The sequence below is a fragment of the Idiotropiscis lumnitzeri genome, chromosome 7, assembly GCF_059441095.1.
Source record: "Idiotropiscis lumnitzeri isolate Australia: NSW breed Sydney's pygmy pipehorse chromosome 7, RoL_Ilum_1.0, whole genome shotgun sequence".
Taxonomy (NCBI): domain Eukaryota; kingdom Metazoa; phylum Chordata; class Actinopteri; order Syngnathiformes; family Syngnathidae; genus Idiotropiscis; species Idiotropiscis lumnitzeri.
The window spans coordinates 23,635,209-23,651,310 of record NC_142397.1 but is presented as its reverse complement, the minus strand read 5'-3'; the positions used below and the strand labels follow the sequence as shown (position 1 = coordinate 23,651,310).

Sequence of the window (16,102 nt, the reverse complement as noted above, 5' to 3'; positions counted from 1 at the left end):
TACTTTAACATTTTTTTTATAAAGCGTTTTGGGCCGCGGACAGGCTACTACCGGCTCCTGAAAAGGTGCTAGGAATTAAGAAAATAAAACCTACTTCCAAATTTTACCAAGTGTGTGAACTAAAACAGCAGAGCTTTTACTTTGAAACTTGTTTATAATGCGTGTGCGTCGTTTACGTACAGGTCCTATTGCTGATTAGCAATCATTGTCATTGAAATGGTAAGCCTTCAAAATGTTTGCCCATGCCAAAAAACGAAAAGTGGATGCCGAATGCCGTGGTTTTAAAAAAATATGGACTTCTAAATATTTATTTACTGAAGTCAGGGGTAATCCGGTGTGTTTAGTTTGTGGTGAGCGGGTCGCCGTGTTTAAAGAATATAATGTGAGTCGTCATTACGAGACCAAGCATGCAGAAAAATACAGACATTTGACTGAGGTTGGGAGAGCGCAGATATCTGAAGATTTGCTAGCGAAGCTCGAAAAACAACAAGGCTATTTTACTAACCTACACGCAGCACGGGAAGGAGCAACCAGGACGATCTTTGTGATATCCCACAAAATAGCTCAGAACTGTAAGCCATTTTCGGAGGGGGAATTTGTTAAAAAATGCTTGGTCGATGCCGCAGTGCTAATATGACCGGAGAAAAAAGAAGCATTTGTGAAAGTCCCGCTGTCCAGGTGCACAGTGACCAGAAGGGTGGAGGACATAGCAGAGAATCTCCAATTTCAGCTAAAAAGTAAAGTGGGAAGCTTTGACTGTTTCTCCTTGGCTTTGGATGAGAGTTGTGATGTCCGTGAAACGGTACAATTACTCGTGTTTCTCAGAGGAATAACGCAGGATTTCAAGATTACGGAGGAGCTGGCAGCAGTGCGATCAATAAAAGGAAAAACCACAGGAAGTGATTTGTTCAACGAGGTGAACGCATGCATGGACAAGCTTGAACTGAAATGAGACAGACTGGTAGGAGTCACCACTGATGGTTGTCCAAATCTGACAGGGAAAAATGTTGGACTTCTGAAACGGATGCAAGATAAAGTGACTGAACTTAATGCAGAGCAGAAATTGACAATTATTCATTGTATTATTCATCAACATGCATTGTACAAGTCAGTGTTAAAACTTAACAATATTGTTGATGTTGTAACTAAAACAGTTAAATTCATCAAGGCACGATCATTGAATCACAGGCAGTTTGTTGCACTTTTGGAAGAGCATGATAACGAACATGGTGATGTCAAGTACCATACAGCTGTCAGATGGCTCAGTCTGGGCAACATGTTTAAACGATTTGGGGACCTAAAAGCAGAGATTCGAAAATTTTGTCAGATTAAAGGCAAAAACATCCCTGAGCTCTCAGATGTAGACTGGATTGCAGATTTAGCATTTGCTGTTGATGTGACAGATCTGATGAATGAACTGAATACTAAACTACAAGGTAAGGGCCTTTTTGAATGAAATGCATAACCTGGTCAAAGCCTTCATGAGAAAGTTGCAGTTTCTTTCGAATCAGCTAGAGAACAAAATTCTCAATCGCATGCAAAACCTGAAAGAAGTCAAACCATTAGCTCGTCACCTCTGCAGGTGTTAGGAGACCTGTACAGTGAGTTTTCAAGACGATTTGAAGATTTAAAAAACATTGAGGATGAAATGCACTTGATTTTCTCTCCCTTTGCATGCAATGTGAATAATGCACCCATTGATGTTCAGATGGAGCTCATAGACCTGAAGTCAGATACAGTACTGTCGGAGCACTTTAAGTCAGCATCACTGCTGGAGTTTTATTCATCGCTTAAGGAGGAGAAATTTCCAAACATAAAGAATCAGAAATCCATTTATTGTCATTGTACAGTGTGCAACGAGATTAGAGAGCCCCCCTCTCCAGTGCAATACAACAATAATTTAATCAAATATACAAATTAGATAAGTAAAAGAATAAATAATGAGATGAAAAATAATACGAAATTGGATAAATAAAAACACATTACGTCGCTGTTCTGCAAGGTAAGGGTGGTCGTGTGTGTGTGTGAGAGTTCAGAATGGTGATGGCTCTCGGAAGAAACTGTTTTTCAGTCTATTAGTCTTTGATTTGATGCACCTGTAGCGCCTGCCAGAGGGCAACAGGTCAAACAGGTGTGAGTTCGGGTAGGTATTGTCTTTGACGATATTGAGAGCCCTGCTGAGGCACCGGGCGGTGTAGATGTCCGACAGTGAGGGGAGAGGGCAGCCAATAATCCTCTGCGCCATTTTGACTGTCCTCCGGAGCCTCACTCGGTCTGCCTCAGTGCAGCTGCTCTACCAGGTGGAGACACAGTAGTTCAGCAGGCTCTCGATGGACCAGTGGTAGAAGGCCAGCAGCAGGTTCTTGTCCAGGTTGAATTTCCTGAGGACCGTCAGGAAATGCAGATGCTGGTGGACCTTTTTTACCACTGCTGTGGTGTTGTGTGTCCAGGAGAGGTCATCGGAGATCTGTACTCCCAGGAACTTGAATGTGTGGAGACTCTCCACACATTCACCTCTGATGTATGAGGGGGGTGGCACAGTCTTGTTCCTCCTAAAGTCGATGACGATCTCCTTTGTTTTTGCAATGTTGAGTTGCCGTCTGTTGTCCTCACACCAAGCCGTTAGTCTCTGGACCTCCTCCTTGTAGGCTGCCTTCGTCACCTTTCGTGATCAGACCGACCAATGTCGTATCGTCAGCAAATTTGACGACGGTGTTGTTACCGTGGGCCGGGCTGCAGTCATAGGTGTAGAGGGCGTATAGGAGAGGGCTCAGCACGCATCCTTGAGGGGAACCGGTGCTCAGCGTTCAGATGGAGGACGTGTGGGGGTCGAGCAACACATTCTGGGGTCTGTTGGTCAAAAAGTCCTTAATCCAGATGCGTGTGCGGGCAGGGAGGCCGAGAATGTCCAGTTTGGAGATGAGGATGTCTGGTATGATTGTGTTGAATGCCGAGCTGTAGAGCATCCTGGCATAGCTCTGCTGTTGTTCCAGATGGCCCAACACAACATGCAGAGCAGTGTCGATGGCGTCCTCAGTGGATCTGTTTGCTCGGTATGCAAACTGGTTGGGGTCCAGTGTGGGAGGAAGGCAGTGCATGCTCAGAGGTTGCTGGTTCTTTTTGGATCTTCCTATAGATGTAAGCAAACATTCTCAGGAATGAAGTTCACCAAATCCAGTTACAGATCCTCACTTACTGATGATCATCTGTCGTGTTTGCTTCACATCTCCACCTCAAACATTCAATCTGACTTTGATGCACTTGAAGCTCAAGCGAGGCTCGATTTGTCTCACTGAACAAGAAAAAAACACTGAAACATACTTACTTTTCTCTGCATTTTTTGGCAGTTGGGACAAAAATGTTGCGTTATGTTATATTATTACTGTCATGCAAAGACATTGTGTTATGATCATAGAAAGTTAAGAACAGAAAGCATTGAATTGTTAATGTTACCAAAAAAGAGTTACAAATGTTGCACTTTTACCATTATTTTTCATAATCTAACTGAATAGTTTTTTTTTGTAAAACAACCCCCACTCTCTCATTAACTGGTAACAACACCTACTCTTACTAGCTTCTGTAAACAATGTAATTTAATTATTTCAACGAAGAAATAAAATCGAATACCGGAGTAGATTTCAAACTTTTGATCCGGCCCGCCACAATATTTTCAGCTTCCCATTTGGCCCCCGGGGAAAAATAATTGCCCACCCGTGCACTAGACCCACCTCAGAGATAAGATGCTTGAGCGTTTTCCCCATTTTTGGTATGGAGGTTTTTGATGGAGGTTTCCTGTCTTGTTGTGACATCACACAGTTAAAATCTCCATCCAAAAGCAAGAGACCAGAACTATGCTCTGCAATCCGGTAAAATATCGATTTTATAAATCCCGGTCGATCCTCATTAGGGGCATACACATTAACAAAGGAGACACATATACCATCGTGTATGCCCTCCTCATCTTTATGTACTCAATGAAGTTAACTTGTCGATGTAGCAATATTGCCACACCTCTTCTTTTTCCAGAGCTATGGGATGAATAATCCACTTTATCGGCCCAGGAGTTCTTTAATTTCTTGTGTTCCCCATCTGATAGATGTGTTTCTTCTAATAGGGCTACTTGACATTTCGAGTGTTTGAGCTGTGATATTTTCTGTCTCTTAATTGGGCTATTCAAACCCCTCACATTATAGTGCATGGTTATCAGTGGGCTAATGGTTTAAGAATTAGAGCTGTAACAATAGGGCATTATAGAGATTGCTTGGGTCTGAGACTTGCCGGTTATAGTGAGCCACATGGAGTGATATAATATAGCAACCACATGTGGAAAGACAAAACAAAACAAAAACTTCTGTATGCATAGGAACGCTTCTGTCAGGGTGCGCCGGACGGCGAGAAGGAGGTGGACCCAAAAGGCGAGGAAGCAGGGAATGGTGTAACGTAAAGGGAATTTATTAAATTACTCAGACGAGGACAAACAACGTGGCGTGGACAAACAAACGTGGCAGGGTGCAAAATAACAATGACAAACTAAACGTGACCAAACTGAACAAAAATGATAAGCAAAGAGGACCGTGACAAACACTTGGGATAAACTTAACGAGGCTATGAGACGGGATCGTGAACGAGAACATGAGCTGGGGACATGAACGGGAGCGAGAGTAGCAGTGGAATGAAGGATCGCAAACAGCGAGGGCAGTGATGTCCGCAGAGCTGTCGGCACGGGGTGGTTAAGTAGTCCATTGATTAGGGGAGCAGATGGGAGTCAGGTGTGCGGGGCTAACGGGGAACAGGTGCGTGGCTGGTGGGGACGGAGTGCTGAGGGGAAACGCCCCTACTCAGCTGACAGGGGTAAACAAAAACAAGGACAAGGCATGGGACGTGAAAAATGACAACAAAGCCCTGCCATGACCGACACGGATCATGACAGTTTCGTTATAAAAACATTTGTACTTAAGAGGACACCATTAGGAATATAGGATTTGTTGGCCGCATAGAAATTGTCCTTCTTGATCTAACTTTATTTTCAACACGACTGGGCTGTGATCCGACAGAGTCATCGGTTCTATGTCACACTCTATCATTTTATGTATATCGGCCTTTGAAAAAAGAAACATGTCAAGTCGAGCATAACTCCCGTGTACCCCGGACCTATATGTAAAGTCTCCATCTCTGGAGTGGTAATATCGCCACGCGTCAATCAAGCCAAGTCTGTCCATCATTCCCAAAACTGCAACAGATTTTCTAGTTCGACATCCTTTCCCAGCAGGTAATCGGTCAACCTTTGAATTAAATGTACAATTAAAATCACCCCCAACCACTATTATTCCCCTTCACCCGCCAGTTTGGCCGCCATATTCTTAAAGAAAATTGGACAGTCCTCATTTGGTCCGTATATGTTCAGGAAAGTGAACCTGTTCTTCCTAACTACCTACAACCATAATGTACCTGCCTTCCTTTTCTTTAAGTACCTTATCACAGTTAAAAAAATCATTTCTCCTGACTAAAATAGCAACTCCACGTTTTCCTTCGTGAGATGCACTGTATGATTGTTCCACCCAATCCCTCCTCTATTTCAAATGTTCTGCTTCATTCAAATGGGTTTCTTGTGGCATTGCAAATGATAATTTAAATGCTTTAAGTTGGTTAAGTATTTTCTTTCTTTTAACCAGACTCCCCAGGCCCCTTAATATTGTAGCTAACCACAGTCAAACCATCCATAAAGCAGAGCTGCCAGTCCTCACTGTCAAAATACATTTCAGTTACCTCGTAAGTGCCAAATGCATCAACGGTTGTCAAAGAAATAACACAAAACAAAACAGAAAACAATAAAAATTTCCAAAATAGAACATTAGAAATCAAACATATCAAACTAGCTTCCAAGTCCTCAACTAGTCTGTCTTGAGTAAAGACCAGTCCCCGAGTGGAAAAACGGGCCGGGGGTGGCGGAGTCCCTGCGGAATAATGTCACAGTGTAAAGCAGTCTGCTTCCGTCTGGCAGACCGCTACAGCCCAACGTTGGCTGAGTGGAAACCACTCATAATCAATTGTAGCTGACAACCACAAGCCAAAACGACCCAATAACATTCTGTAGGTACAAACTAAACGGTAAGAATATGAAAACAAAAAACACACTGTGATATGTATACATAAAAACATACGTACATGTACTTATTCACAGACACAGTTACATGCACACGTACTCATGTATACTTACATAAAACCCAGAATCACACTTGCAGGTATGGGTGGTTTACGGGGTCGCTTTGGCCAAACCAGTTATTGGAGATTTGAGGACCTGACTTTCAAACACATTGTGGGGAATGGGCGTTTTCTAACATAACGACTGACTTATGAGAACACCCCTTCCTTTAGGGAAGGTAGCACAGCACTAACTTATGAGTACTCAAATGGTTTACCTCAGTGGTCACCAAACTACAGCCCGCGGGCCGGATACGGCCCATCAGCACATTTGGCCCGGCCCTCTGAACAATACCAGAGATGCTATCTGATTTTTTTCCTATTTGGCCTCCAGAAAAAAAATCCTAGGCCTGGCCCTGTCAAAGAGAGAACGGAATAATGGCAAAAAGGTTAGGTAAGAGAAAAATTGATTCAAAATGCAGGGTATTTAACCTGCAGTGGACAATGCAAAGAAAAGGCTGTTTGTCTCATCTGTCAAGAGAGAAGAATACAATCTTCGCCGACACTACGAATCTCGTCACAAAGACGTAAACAAAGTACGATAGCTTGCAAGGCCAAATACGAGCAGAAAAAACTCTCAAAGCTAAAAAGTGGACTACTATCTCAGCAGAATACATTTGTACGCCAAGCTCAGCTGAACCAGGCATCCGTTCGGGTTGCTAAACTGATAGCAATCAGCGGTAAGCCTTTCACTGACGGAGAGTTTGTTAAGAAATGTATGGATGCTGTCGCGGAGGAGGTGTGTACCGAGAAGAATGATGCGAGTACAATCACCAGACGCATTGAAGAAATCGGGAGTAACGTATTTGCCCAGCTGCAGCAGAAGACGAAAGAATTTGACTTTTTTTCATTAGCACTGGATGAGAGCACGGACGTGCAAGACACAGCGCAACTGCTCATTTTTATTTGTGAAGTTAGAGCAAACTTTGAGATATGCGAGGAGCTGGCAGCCCTCCAAAGTCTCAAAGGGACTACAACGGGAGAGAATATTTTTGACAAAGTGTGCCAAACCATGGAGAAGTTGGACCTGGACTGGTCAAAGCTAGCTAACATCACGACTGACGGGGCTCCTAGCATGGTGGGCAAAACCCGCGGTCTAATAGGACGCATGAACCGGGAGTTGGAAAAAAGGGGTCTCACCGCCCCGCTACGAGTCCACTGCCTAATTCACCAGCAAGCACTGTGCTACAAAGTGTTGACGTGGGATTCTGTTATGAAGGTTGTAGTGTCGTGCATAAACTTCATCAGAGCAAAGGGACTTAAACACAGGCATTTCCAAGAATTCCTGTCTGAACTGGAGTCTACGCACGGAGATGTGCTGTACTACACAGAGGTCCGATGGCTGAGCTGGGGCAGAGTTTTGAGGCCTTTTTACGAGCTGCTACCCGAAATTAACGCATTTCTTCATTTCAAAGACAAAACGGTCCCAGAGCTGATCGACCCAGAATAGAAATGGCACCTCGCATTTTTAACAGACGTGACAGAAATATTTAACAGCCTTAACTTGCAGCTACAAGGGGAGGGGAAACTCATTTGCGGCATGTATTCACACTTAAAGCATTTGAGGTGAAATTAGCACTGCTTTTGGAACAAGTGAAAAAGCGCAACTTCGTCCATCTTCCTGCTACCCAAAACCTGTCGACATAGAAGCCAGCGGTCCCGTTCCCAGCTGAAAAGTGCGTGGAAGTGGAAATGCTGAAGGCGGAGTTCGGTGTGCGATTCAGTGAACTACATGTTCATGCAAAAGAAATCCGTCTTTTTCAGAGCCCCTTCGTTGCCGAAATTGATTAAGCCCAGCCTTCATATCAGTTTGAGTTGGCTGAGTTACAGAACTGTGATGTTCTGAAAGACGCATTCAGGCCCAACAGTCTCATTGACTTCTATGCCGCCCTCCCAAACGACACATATCCAAACATAAAAAAAACACGCAATGAAAATGTCCATAGTTTTTGGCAGCACGTATATCCCTAAACCTTTTCTCGCATGAAACTGCCAAAAACTCAGATGAGATCAAGATTGACAGATGAACATTTGCATCAGTGCTTGAGACTGGCTGTAACTAGAATGGAACCTGATATTCAACTTCTCACCAGCAAGATGCAGGCCCACACTTCACACTGATGAACATAAGCTCACTTTTCTGACTTGAATGAGTCATTCTGAGCATAAACAAATACCATCATAATAAAATCTACTGGGATAAAATCCATCTTTACAACCATACTGGTAGTGAAATGTATCGTGTTGTGTAGGTGCTGTATCACTTAGTTCAGTTTCTCAACCTGCTTCCTTTGTGGTTTTCACAGGGAAGTTGATGAGAGAGAGCTGCAAACAGCAGCGTCTACAAGCCTACTGGAACCTACAAAAGGATTATAAGGAACACAAGAACTTTAAGAGACTGCTCATATGTGTCAGAGAGATTCTGCTCTGACAACTGAGTTGAACTGTTATCTGTTAAAATTGTGCATGGCACAACAGAAAGTTAATGTTCCATGGCTTTTTTTGTATGAAGAACCCAAAGAGAGTTATTTAGTTATTATTTATTTCATAAATAGTGTTATTTATTTCCTGTTTTTCTGTGAAGAACTCAGAGAGGGTTATTTAGTTATTATTTATTTCATTAATAGTGATATTATTTGTTTCCTGACTTTTTATGCAAAGAACCTGGAAAGGGTTATTTGGTTGTGTGTGGCTTTCTGGAAAACAATAAATTTTTTAAGGTCCCCTACGATCGTCACACTTTTTCTGTTACAAACTGACACGAGCCCCCCATCAGAGAAAGGAAAAGTTATGTGGCCCTCACAGGAAAAAGTTTGGGGACCCCTGGGTTACCTGGACATCACCATTCACACAAGCCAAGCAAAATCCTTGGTAATGAGGACCCAAAAGGTTAACCTGGATATTACCTATACACACACGCACGCACGCACACCCTCGCACACGCACACACACACCCCCACACACCTACACACACTCGCACAAATCTTTCTATGCATTATAAGGACGGTTTTTCCAAACCAGACATGTTTATTTATTACAGGTACCTAAAAAAATTTTTTTGGGGTCGTCCAGGAGAATTTCACTTCAAAACTTGAAAAAACACAATTTACCCAAAAAGGTAAAACCTGGAAAAAAAAACGTCGTTACGAGGACATTGATAATGAGCAAAATGAGCCACGCCCATGACAAAAAATAGTAATTGTGATAACTAACTCACATTATAAGGTCAGTGTCAACAGTCAACACACAGCAAACATGTCACTTAAGTGACTTGAAGGGCATAACTTAATGTGGCTCCGCTTTTACGCATACACTAAGACTCACCTGATGATGACAAATTGTTTTCACACCAACACTTAAATGCCAAGCCATACCTGGTCCTGAGCATGTTTAAAATTTCAATTTTAAGACTGACGAGCATGTTAATAGAACAGGCTTTGTATGACAGCAAGTTATCTACATCAAGTAAAGTTTTATAATAGATGCTTGGCAAAAAAACAAATGCAAAAGGGTCAGTGAACATGGACAGTTTAATGGCACGATTAACTCCATCCTTAAAACAGCTCTTTCACTTGATAAGAGAAAAAAAACTGAAAACCAGGCTGCTCACTCACCACTTTTTTTTCACGGAAGTGACACGATTTCGAACAAAATCTCTAATATTTTGAGCAGTGCAATTTGCCAAAATAGGTTCTGCAGTCTTGCACTGATCACACTGTAGTTTGCTTGCAAGTTTACCCTCCTTAATCATCCCTTGAAAATGTTTCCTGATTGCAGCTGAATACCAAGAGTGGTTTTGTTTACGTCTGGGATCTGTCACTTCATTTTTGAGGTCTAGAAAAAAAAAGACAGTTATTAAAAACACAAGCGATACTGTACAACAACAGAAGAGAAAATATCTTCCCTTTTTACAAAAAACCTGCTATCCCAAAAGACACAGTGATAGTTAACAATGACTCCCAACCTTGATCAAACCAAGGCACGTTTTAAGTCTAAAAAATCTCATTGCACATTCCAAATAAAAATGCCAAAAGATGTGAATACACATCATTTATATATTTTTTGTCATCTAATGAAGAGCCTTTATTTGTTCTCTCACTATACATCCTTGGAATATTTGTATTATAAGTATTCATTATTTGTTATTTTCTGTCACGGCCATTCTTGTTTGCCGATTATTATAAATCTAGTTGGCGGCGATAGCGATAAGAATTGGGCTCAAATTGACACCATGTCAAATGTGCATCAGAATTATGTTTATAAATTTGACTCAAGAAGCAATTTCACACAAATTACCGTATTTTCGCAGTCGCGCTGCCTCAAAGGGCGCAACACCTGTTGAGGGTGCTATTTCTGTCTTTGAAGCACAAACTGGGCGCGCCGCGGCGCTAGCTCAGCTACTTTAAGCAGCTGCTTTTAGCATAGCAATAGCTCGGTTGCTCGCGCTAACTCAGCCCATGGCAATTCACTTTGCCTCAATAGCATAAGCAAACACCACATTTTAAAGACAGTTGCCATGATACCATTGACAATCGCTATCATTAATAATGACTCTAACCAATAATAGGTATCATGGCAATAGTCTACAAGACTACGTCAGGGGAGGGACTTCACTGGTCACCACACTCCTTAGAGTCACGGTTTAAAAAAATAAAAAAATAAAATAAAAAAAAACTCAGCATACAAGCAAACAATGAAACAAAGAAATAAGATTAACACAAAACATGTATCTCTCATGCCATCAATATACCAAAAAGAAATAAAAATAACACAAAATGATAGAGCAATGGCTTCTTGGGAGCCATTAGAGCAATGCCTTCTGGGAGCCACTCAGACTCAGCCAAATCACATGGCTGTTTAGAGAGATGTGCTGTCATGCTTTGGGCTTTTTGTCTGTTGTCTAAACCTGGGACGTTTCTTGCTTGCAATAACATAAATGATAAGACAGACTAAAACATTGTGGACAGCTGCCCTTTTGTCCAGCTTTCTCCCACACCATCACCCAAACACCATAGTCACATAATGTATAGTCATGGTCACTTTGAAGCATAGATGACTCACACTTTGTCCAGCAGGGTGTGCTAACATGCACTCCGAACAGCCCAATGAGTAAAATGGTTGATGGTCGCGAGTGATACTTTGTCCATATAATGAGCGCAGTCGCCTTACAAGGCGCTGGTTTAGTTTAGGGGAAGATTTGGGACTTTTAAGTGCGCCTTATGACTGCGAAAATACGGTAAGTGAAATTTACATATGGACATTCTACAATATTTCTGTTTATGCAATTTACCTTGGAAAAAAAAACAAAATAAAATAATAATGATCTTGAGTGACATTTACAGATCAACATGAAGTACATTAGACAATAAATAGGGACGTTATGGGATGGGAAGTAGAGGATAATACCATATGTGGCTCCTGGAGGTTCCTTAGGTTTCCAGGCCATCTAAGTTCCCGCAGAATGTGTGGGAAAGCTCAATGTAGATACACAACAGACTTTGGACAAAACAACTGACCTTTCTTCATGCCATCATTTAGTAAAAGACACCACAATAGTTTCGTCTCATGTTGGACAATGTTGTATTGTTGTATTACCATTGTTATTACAAACACATTTTAGTTCAAGGAATTATTATAATTGTTAGAATTGAAATCCTGATATCCCTAAGAACAATTTCAGACAGTAGACAATTACTGCGCCTTTCACTCAGTGTTATAAATTTGAATGAAAGACTATGTTTTTATCATCTGTTCATTATAAGTCATGTTAGTTTGAGTCAGTGCTTCTCAAATAGAGACGCAGGCCCCCTGGGAGGGGGTGCGGTGCGATGCGATGCTGAAGGGGGTACGCGTGAACCTGGGGAACACGCTTGTTTTCTGCCGTACTGCAATAAAGTGTAATTGCACCTCCACTCCAGTAGTTAACAGTAGCACTCTCCTAGCCCAAACACCTTTAGTGTCGGCATTATTACAGTAATAGCTTTAATTGTTTTTAAGGGTATAAATCCATTTTCTGTCATGTTTACAAATGCCACTGTATATTTTAAAGAAAATTGCAAATTAAATCAGCCCTAATACTTTGATGGGAGCAACCGTTCCTACACTTGAGATGTTACAATAATCACAACATTTCAATATCAGTACAGCATATGGTTGCATTGAGCACAGTTGAAATCCTAAATACCAGCAGAAAAAAATTCCTTCACCCATACTTACCCATATTTTTCAGTAGAAATGGGTTCGGTTCATCTTCTTCACCCTCACTCTGCACTTTGTCCGGAAGCAGTGAAGTCAATAGTATCTGACACAAATATGTCCCCAACAAATATGTTAAACATTACAAGCAAGGTTCAGCTGAATTTCATAATTGTCAATGTAAAATATAAATTTATGGATATTTGTCCATAAATTTACGCTAGTGAAAAAGACAAAAAGCCTATGTTTTGCCAACTGTCTGCACCTACTCCTGACCATTATAGACAAAATCTACACCCTCTCTTACTAACTTCAAGTCAGGTTGTTTAGTGAATGAAGATAAAGATTGCAATATAAAAAGGAAATAAAGTCACCTGTTTTGAATCTTTGATGCAGTCAGATGATACACCTTGTATCTTCAGGATCTTCATTAGTTGATGCCTTGAGCAGATAAATACAAAAAAAAATTAACTCTTCGAAAGAGATGAGCCTGTATCCAATAGCACATACATAGTTATGTATTGAGGAGAATTAATAGATCAAACTATTGTGTATGTCAACATGACATTTGTTCAGACATACACACCAGTCCCCCCAACCCAAAAAAAATAAAGTCAGTGAGCAGCACTAAGTATGTGTAAATTGGAGGAGATTCAAATTGTGAAAAAAATGTTCAGAGATGTTCAAGCTTGAATCAGAACCTACAATCTTATTATATGGTTATGTACTGAAATGTCTAGTAATGATCATGCTGAGACTCAAAATACTTTTTTACTTTTACACCAATGAAATATAGATAATAATAATAATAGAATAGACACAGTCATCAGAGTGGTCAAGAAAATACACAGTGAGGACTGTGTATAACTTCAAGCGCTGAGATCTTTGAGCATTTGTAACTAGTTCATTAACAGCTTCTGAACACACAGTTCTCAGAGTGTTGGTACCTGAAAAGAAAATGCACATTGAGTACTCTGTATAACTTTGAGCACTGAAAACTTTGTAAATTATGAACTGGTTATAAATGCTCAATTTCTAAATACACTTGTCTTCAGAGTGTCCATAAGAAAATGCACAGCAAGGACTGTGTGTAACTTTGAGCCCTGAGATCTTTGAGCATTTGAAACTAGTTCATTAACAGCTTCTGAATACACTGTTCTCAGAGTGTCGGTACCTGGCAAGAAAATGAAGATTGAGGACTGTGTATAACTTCGAGCACAAAAGACTTTGAGCATTTATAACCAGTTCTTAAATTACAATTTCAGAATGCACTTGTCCTCAGAGTGTCCATAATGGACAAGAAAATGCACAGTGAGGACTGTGTATAACTTTAAGCGCTGAGAACTTTCGGCATTTATAACCAGTTCATAATTTACAATTTCTGAATACACTTGTCCTCAGAGTGTTCATAATTGACAAGAAAATCCACAGCGGGGACTGTTTGTAACTTTGAGCGTGGAGATCTTTGAGCATTTGAAACTAGTTCATTAACAGCTACTGAATACACTGTTCTCAGAGTGTCGGTACCTGACAAGAAAATGCACATTGAGGACTGTGTATAACTTTGAGCACTGAAAACTTTGAGCGTTTACAACCAGTTCTTAAATTACAATTTCTGAATACACTTGTCCTCAGAGTGTCCATAATTGACAAGAAAATTCAAACAATGATTTAGGCAGCCAGGGTTTGCCATCTGCCAATTTGCCGACCCTGTCCTCAGCAATCTTCGCACCTTTGTTGTCCCGATATGGGTGTTCAATAAGTGGTGCATTTTTCTGGCGTGAGATCAAAATGTCAAGTTGATTTGCAGTGTATGTGTTCATTTCCCCTTTTAGCAGTGTTGTGTCGACCATGGAGATAACTTGGGCTGCAGCCTTCGTTGCATTGTTAGCGAGGTGGTTTCCAATTGTAATTGGGTCATTTCCTGTTAAGTGGTTCTCAAATAGTGGGGCGCGCCGATGCTTAGGGGGCCGCGTGTTACCCTGGGAAACCGTAGTACGGCAGAACGAAGTATGGTTTTGGAACCGAAATTGCAATCTCAGACAACGTAAATTTGAGATCTTCAAAGCTCCGCTTTGTGCCCCTAGTTCACGCAGTAGGTCTCGCTACTGATTTAAAAAAAAAAAAAGCGTTCTTTCGCCGCTACTTGAATATTAGCCGCCAAGCTATCTTGCGCCGCAGCAGTATGAGGTTTATTTGTACTATATCTAAGTCCATGCTCAGCAGCAATAACAACGAGCTGCGCAATGACAAATAAATGACCGAAGCTGATAAGAAGAGTTCTAAATGAGTCCGCGAACGAGGCGAGTGCTTCGATGTACGCTGGACTTTTAACAGAAGTCAGACTCGAACCGCGTTTGGGCAGAGAGCCAGCAACTATGATCAGAAATGTTGTATTCCAACCATTACATATAGAAACATAAAATAAGACGACGGCTACGTTAGCAATTTAGCAGACGCTCTCAGACCGGAACGCTGAAACGGATGATGTCACCACGACGAAGAGGTTCGACGTCAAACATATTGTAGTCTTAAAAAGACCACGAGGCGGGATGCTGGCATTTGTTGGGTTTTCTCCCTTATCGTCTGGTTTGTGATGAGCTCCACATGATGCCTTCTATCCTCCTGAGGGCCTGGGTGTCGAAGCCGTTGAGCCTGGACACTAGGGTGTTGTTCAGCGGCCAGGTCTCAGAGCCGTATAAGAGGACAGAGATGACTGAAGCATTATATACTCTGAGCTTTGTCTCCTGGGAGATGTGCTGATGTCGGCACAGTGGCCTCCACAGGCTCTGCATGACTGAAGCTGCAAGGGCACGACGTCGGTCGATCTCTGTTTTGAGGTTGCCATTGTTAGTCACTGTCGAGCCCAGATATTTGAAGGTCGAGACAAAGTGGACAGGAGTGTCGTCAAACAAGAATGGTGCTAGGTCGGGTCCATCGCCAACATGCATGAGTTCGGTCTTGGTCCAGCTTATATTATGTCCGAGCTTTTTGGACTCCTCATCGATCACACATCAGTGAACAGGGTTGTGTCGTCAGCATACTCAAGGTCTTTCAGGATGTAGTTGCCAAGAGGTACCCCAGGGATCCGCTCACATACTCTCGACATCAGGTGGTCAATGACACAGTTAAAGAGTTCGGGAGAGGCTACATAGCCCTGCCTCACGCCACTGTTGATGGGAAACCACTCAGAGTCTTTGCAGTTTACTTGAAGAATGCAGTGATCTTGGGTGGGGCTCCGAGGGACTTCAAGATGTTCCAGAGGGACCTGTGGTCCAAAGTGTCAAAGGCAGATTTGAGGTCAATGAAGGCGATGCATAAGTGCATAAGTTCTTTCTTGAATTCCCGGGCCTTTTCTATTAGTGTTGTGGAGCGATTTGGCATAAATCCAGCTTGTTCTTGGCGGCGTCTGCTTCTGGTGGCAGGGAGAGCACGGGTGAGTAGGATTCGAGTGAATAGTTTACCGGGGATGGAAAGGAGCGTGATGCCTCTATGGTTGCTGCAAGTCAGCTGATCTCCCTTGTGTTTCCAGAATGGGAGTATGATCCCCCGCCTCCAGTCATCGGGCAGTGACTCAGAGGCCCACACATGGTTGATAATTTGCGAGCGCCACAGGATGGTGTTGTCACCCCTGGCCTTCTGCATCTCTGCTGTGATGCTACACAGGCCGGGGGCTTTACCATTCTTGAGTTTCATCATGGATAAC

The 16,102-nt window shown here is 42.1% G+C and overlaps 1 protein-coding gene across 1 annotated transcript; it reads left to right on the top strand.

Annotated features, from left to right (window-relative positions):
- The first annotated feature begins 633 nt into the window (after nt 1-633).
- On the top strand, nt 634-7,651 carry LOC148334302 (general transcription factor II-I repeat domain-containing protein 2-like). Its single transcript, XM_088299879.1, has 3 exons — nt 634-737; nt 826-916; nt 6,812-7,651. Exons 1-3 carry the CDS (start codon nt 634-636, stop codon nt 7,649-7,651), a joined length of 1,035 nt encoding a protein of 344 aa, XP_088156005.1.
- Nucleotides 7,652-16,102: the final 8,451 nt, after the last annotated feature.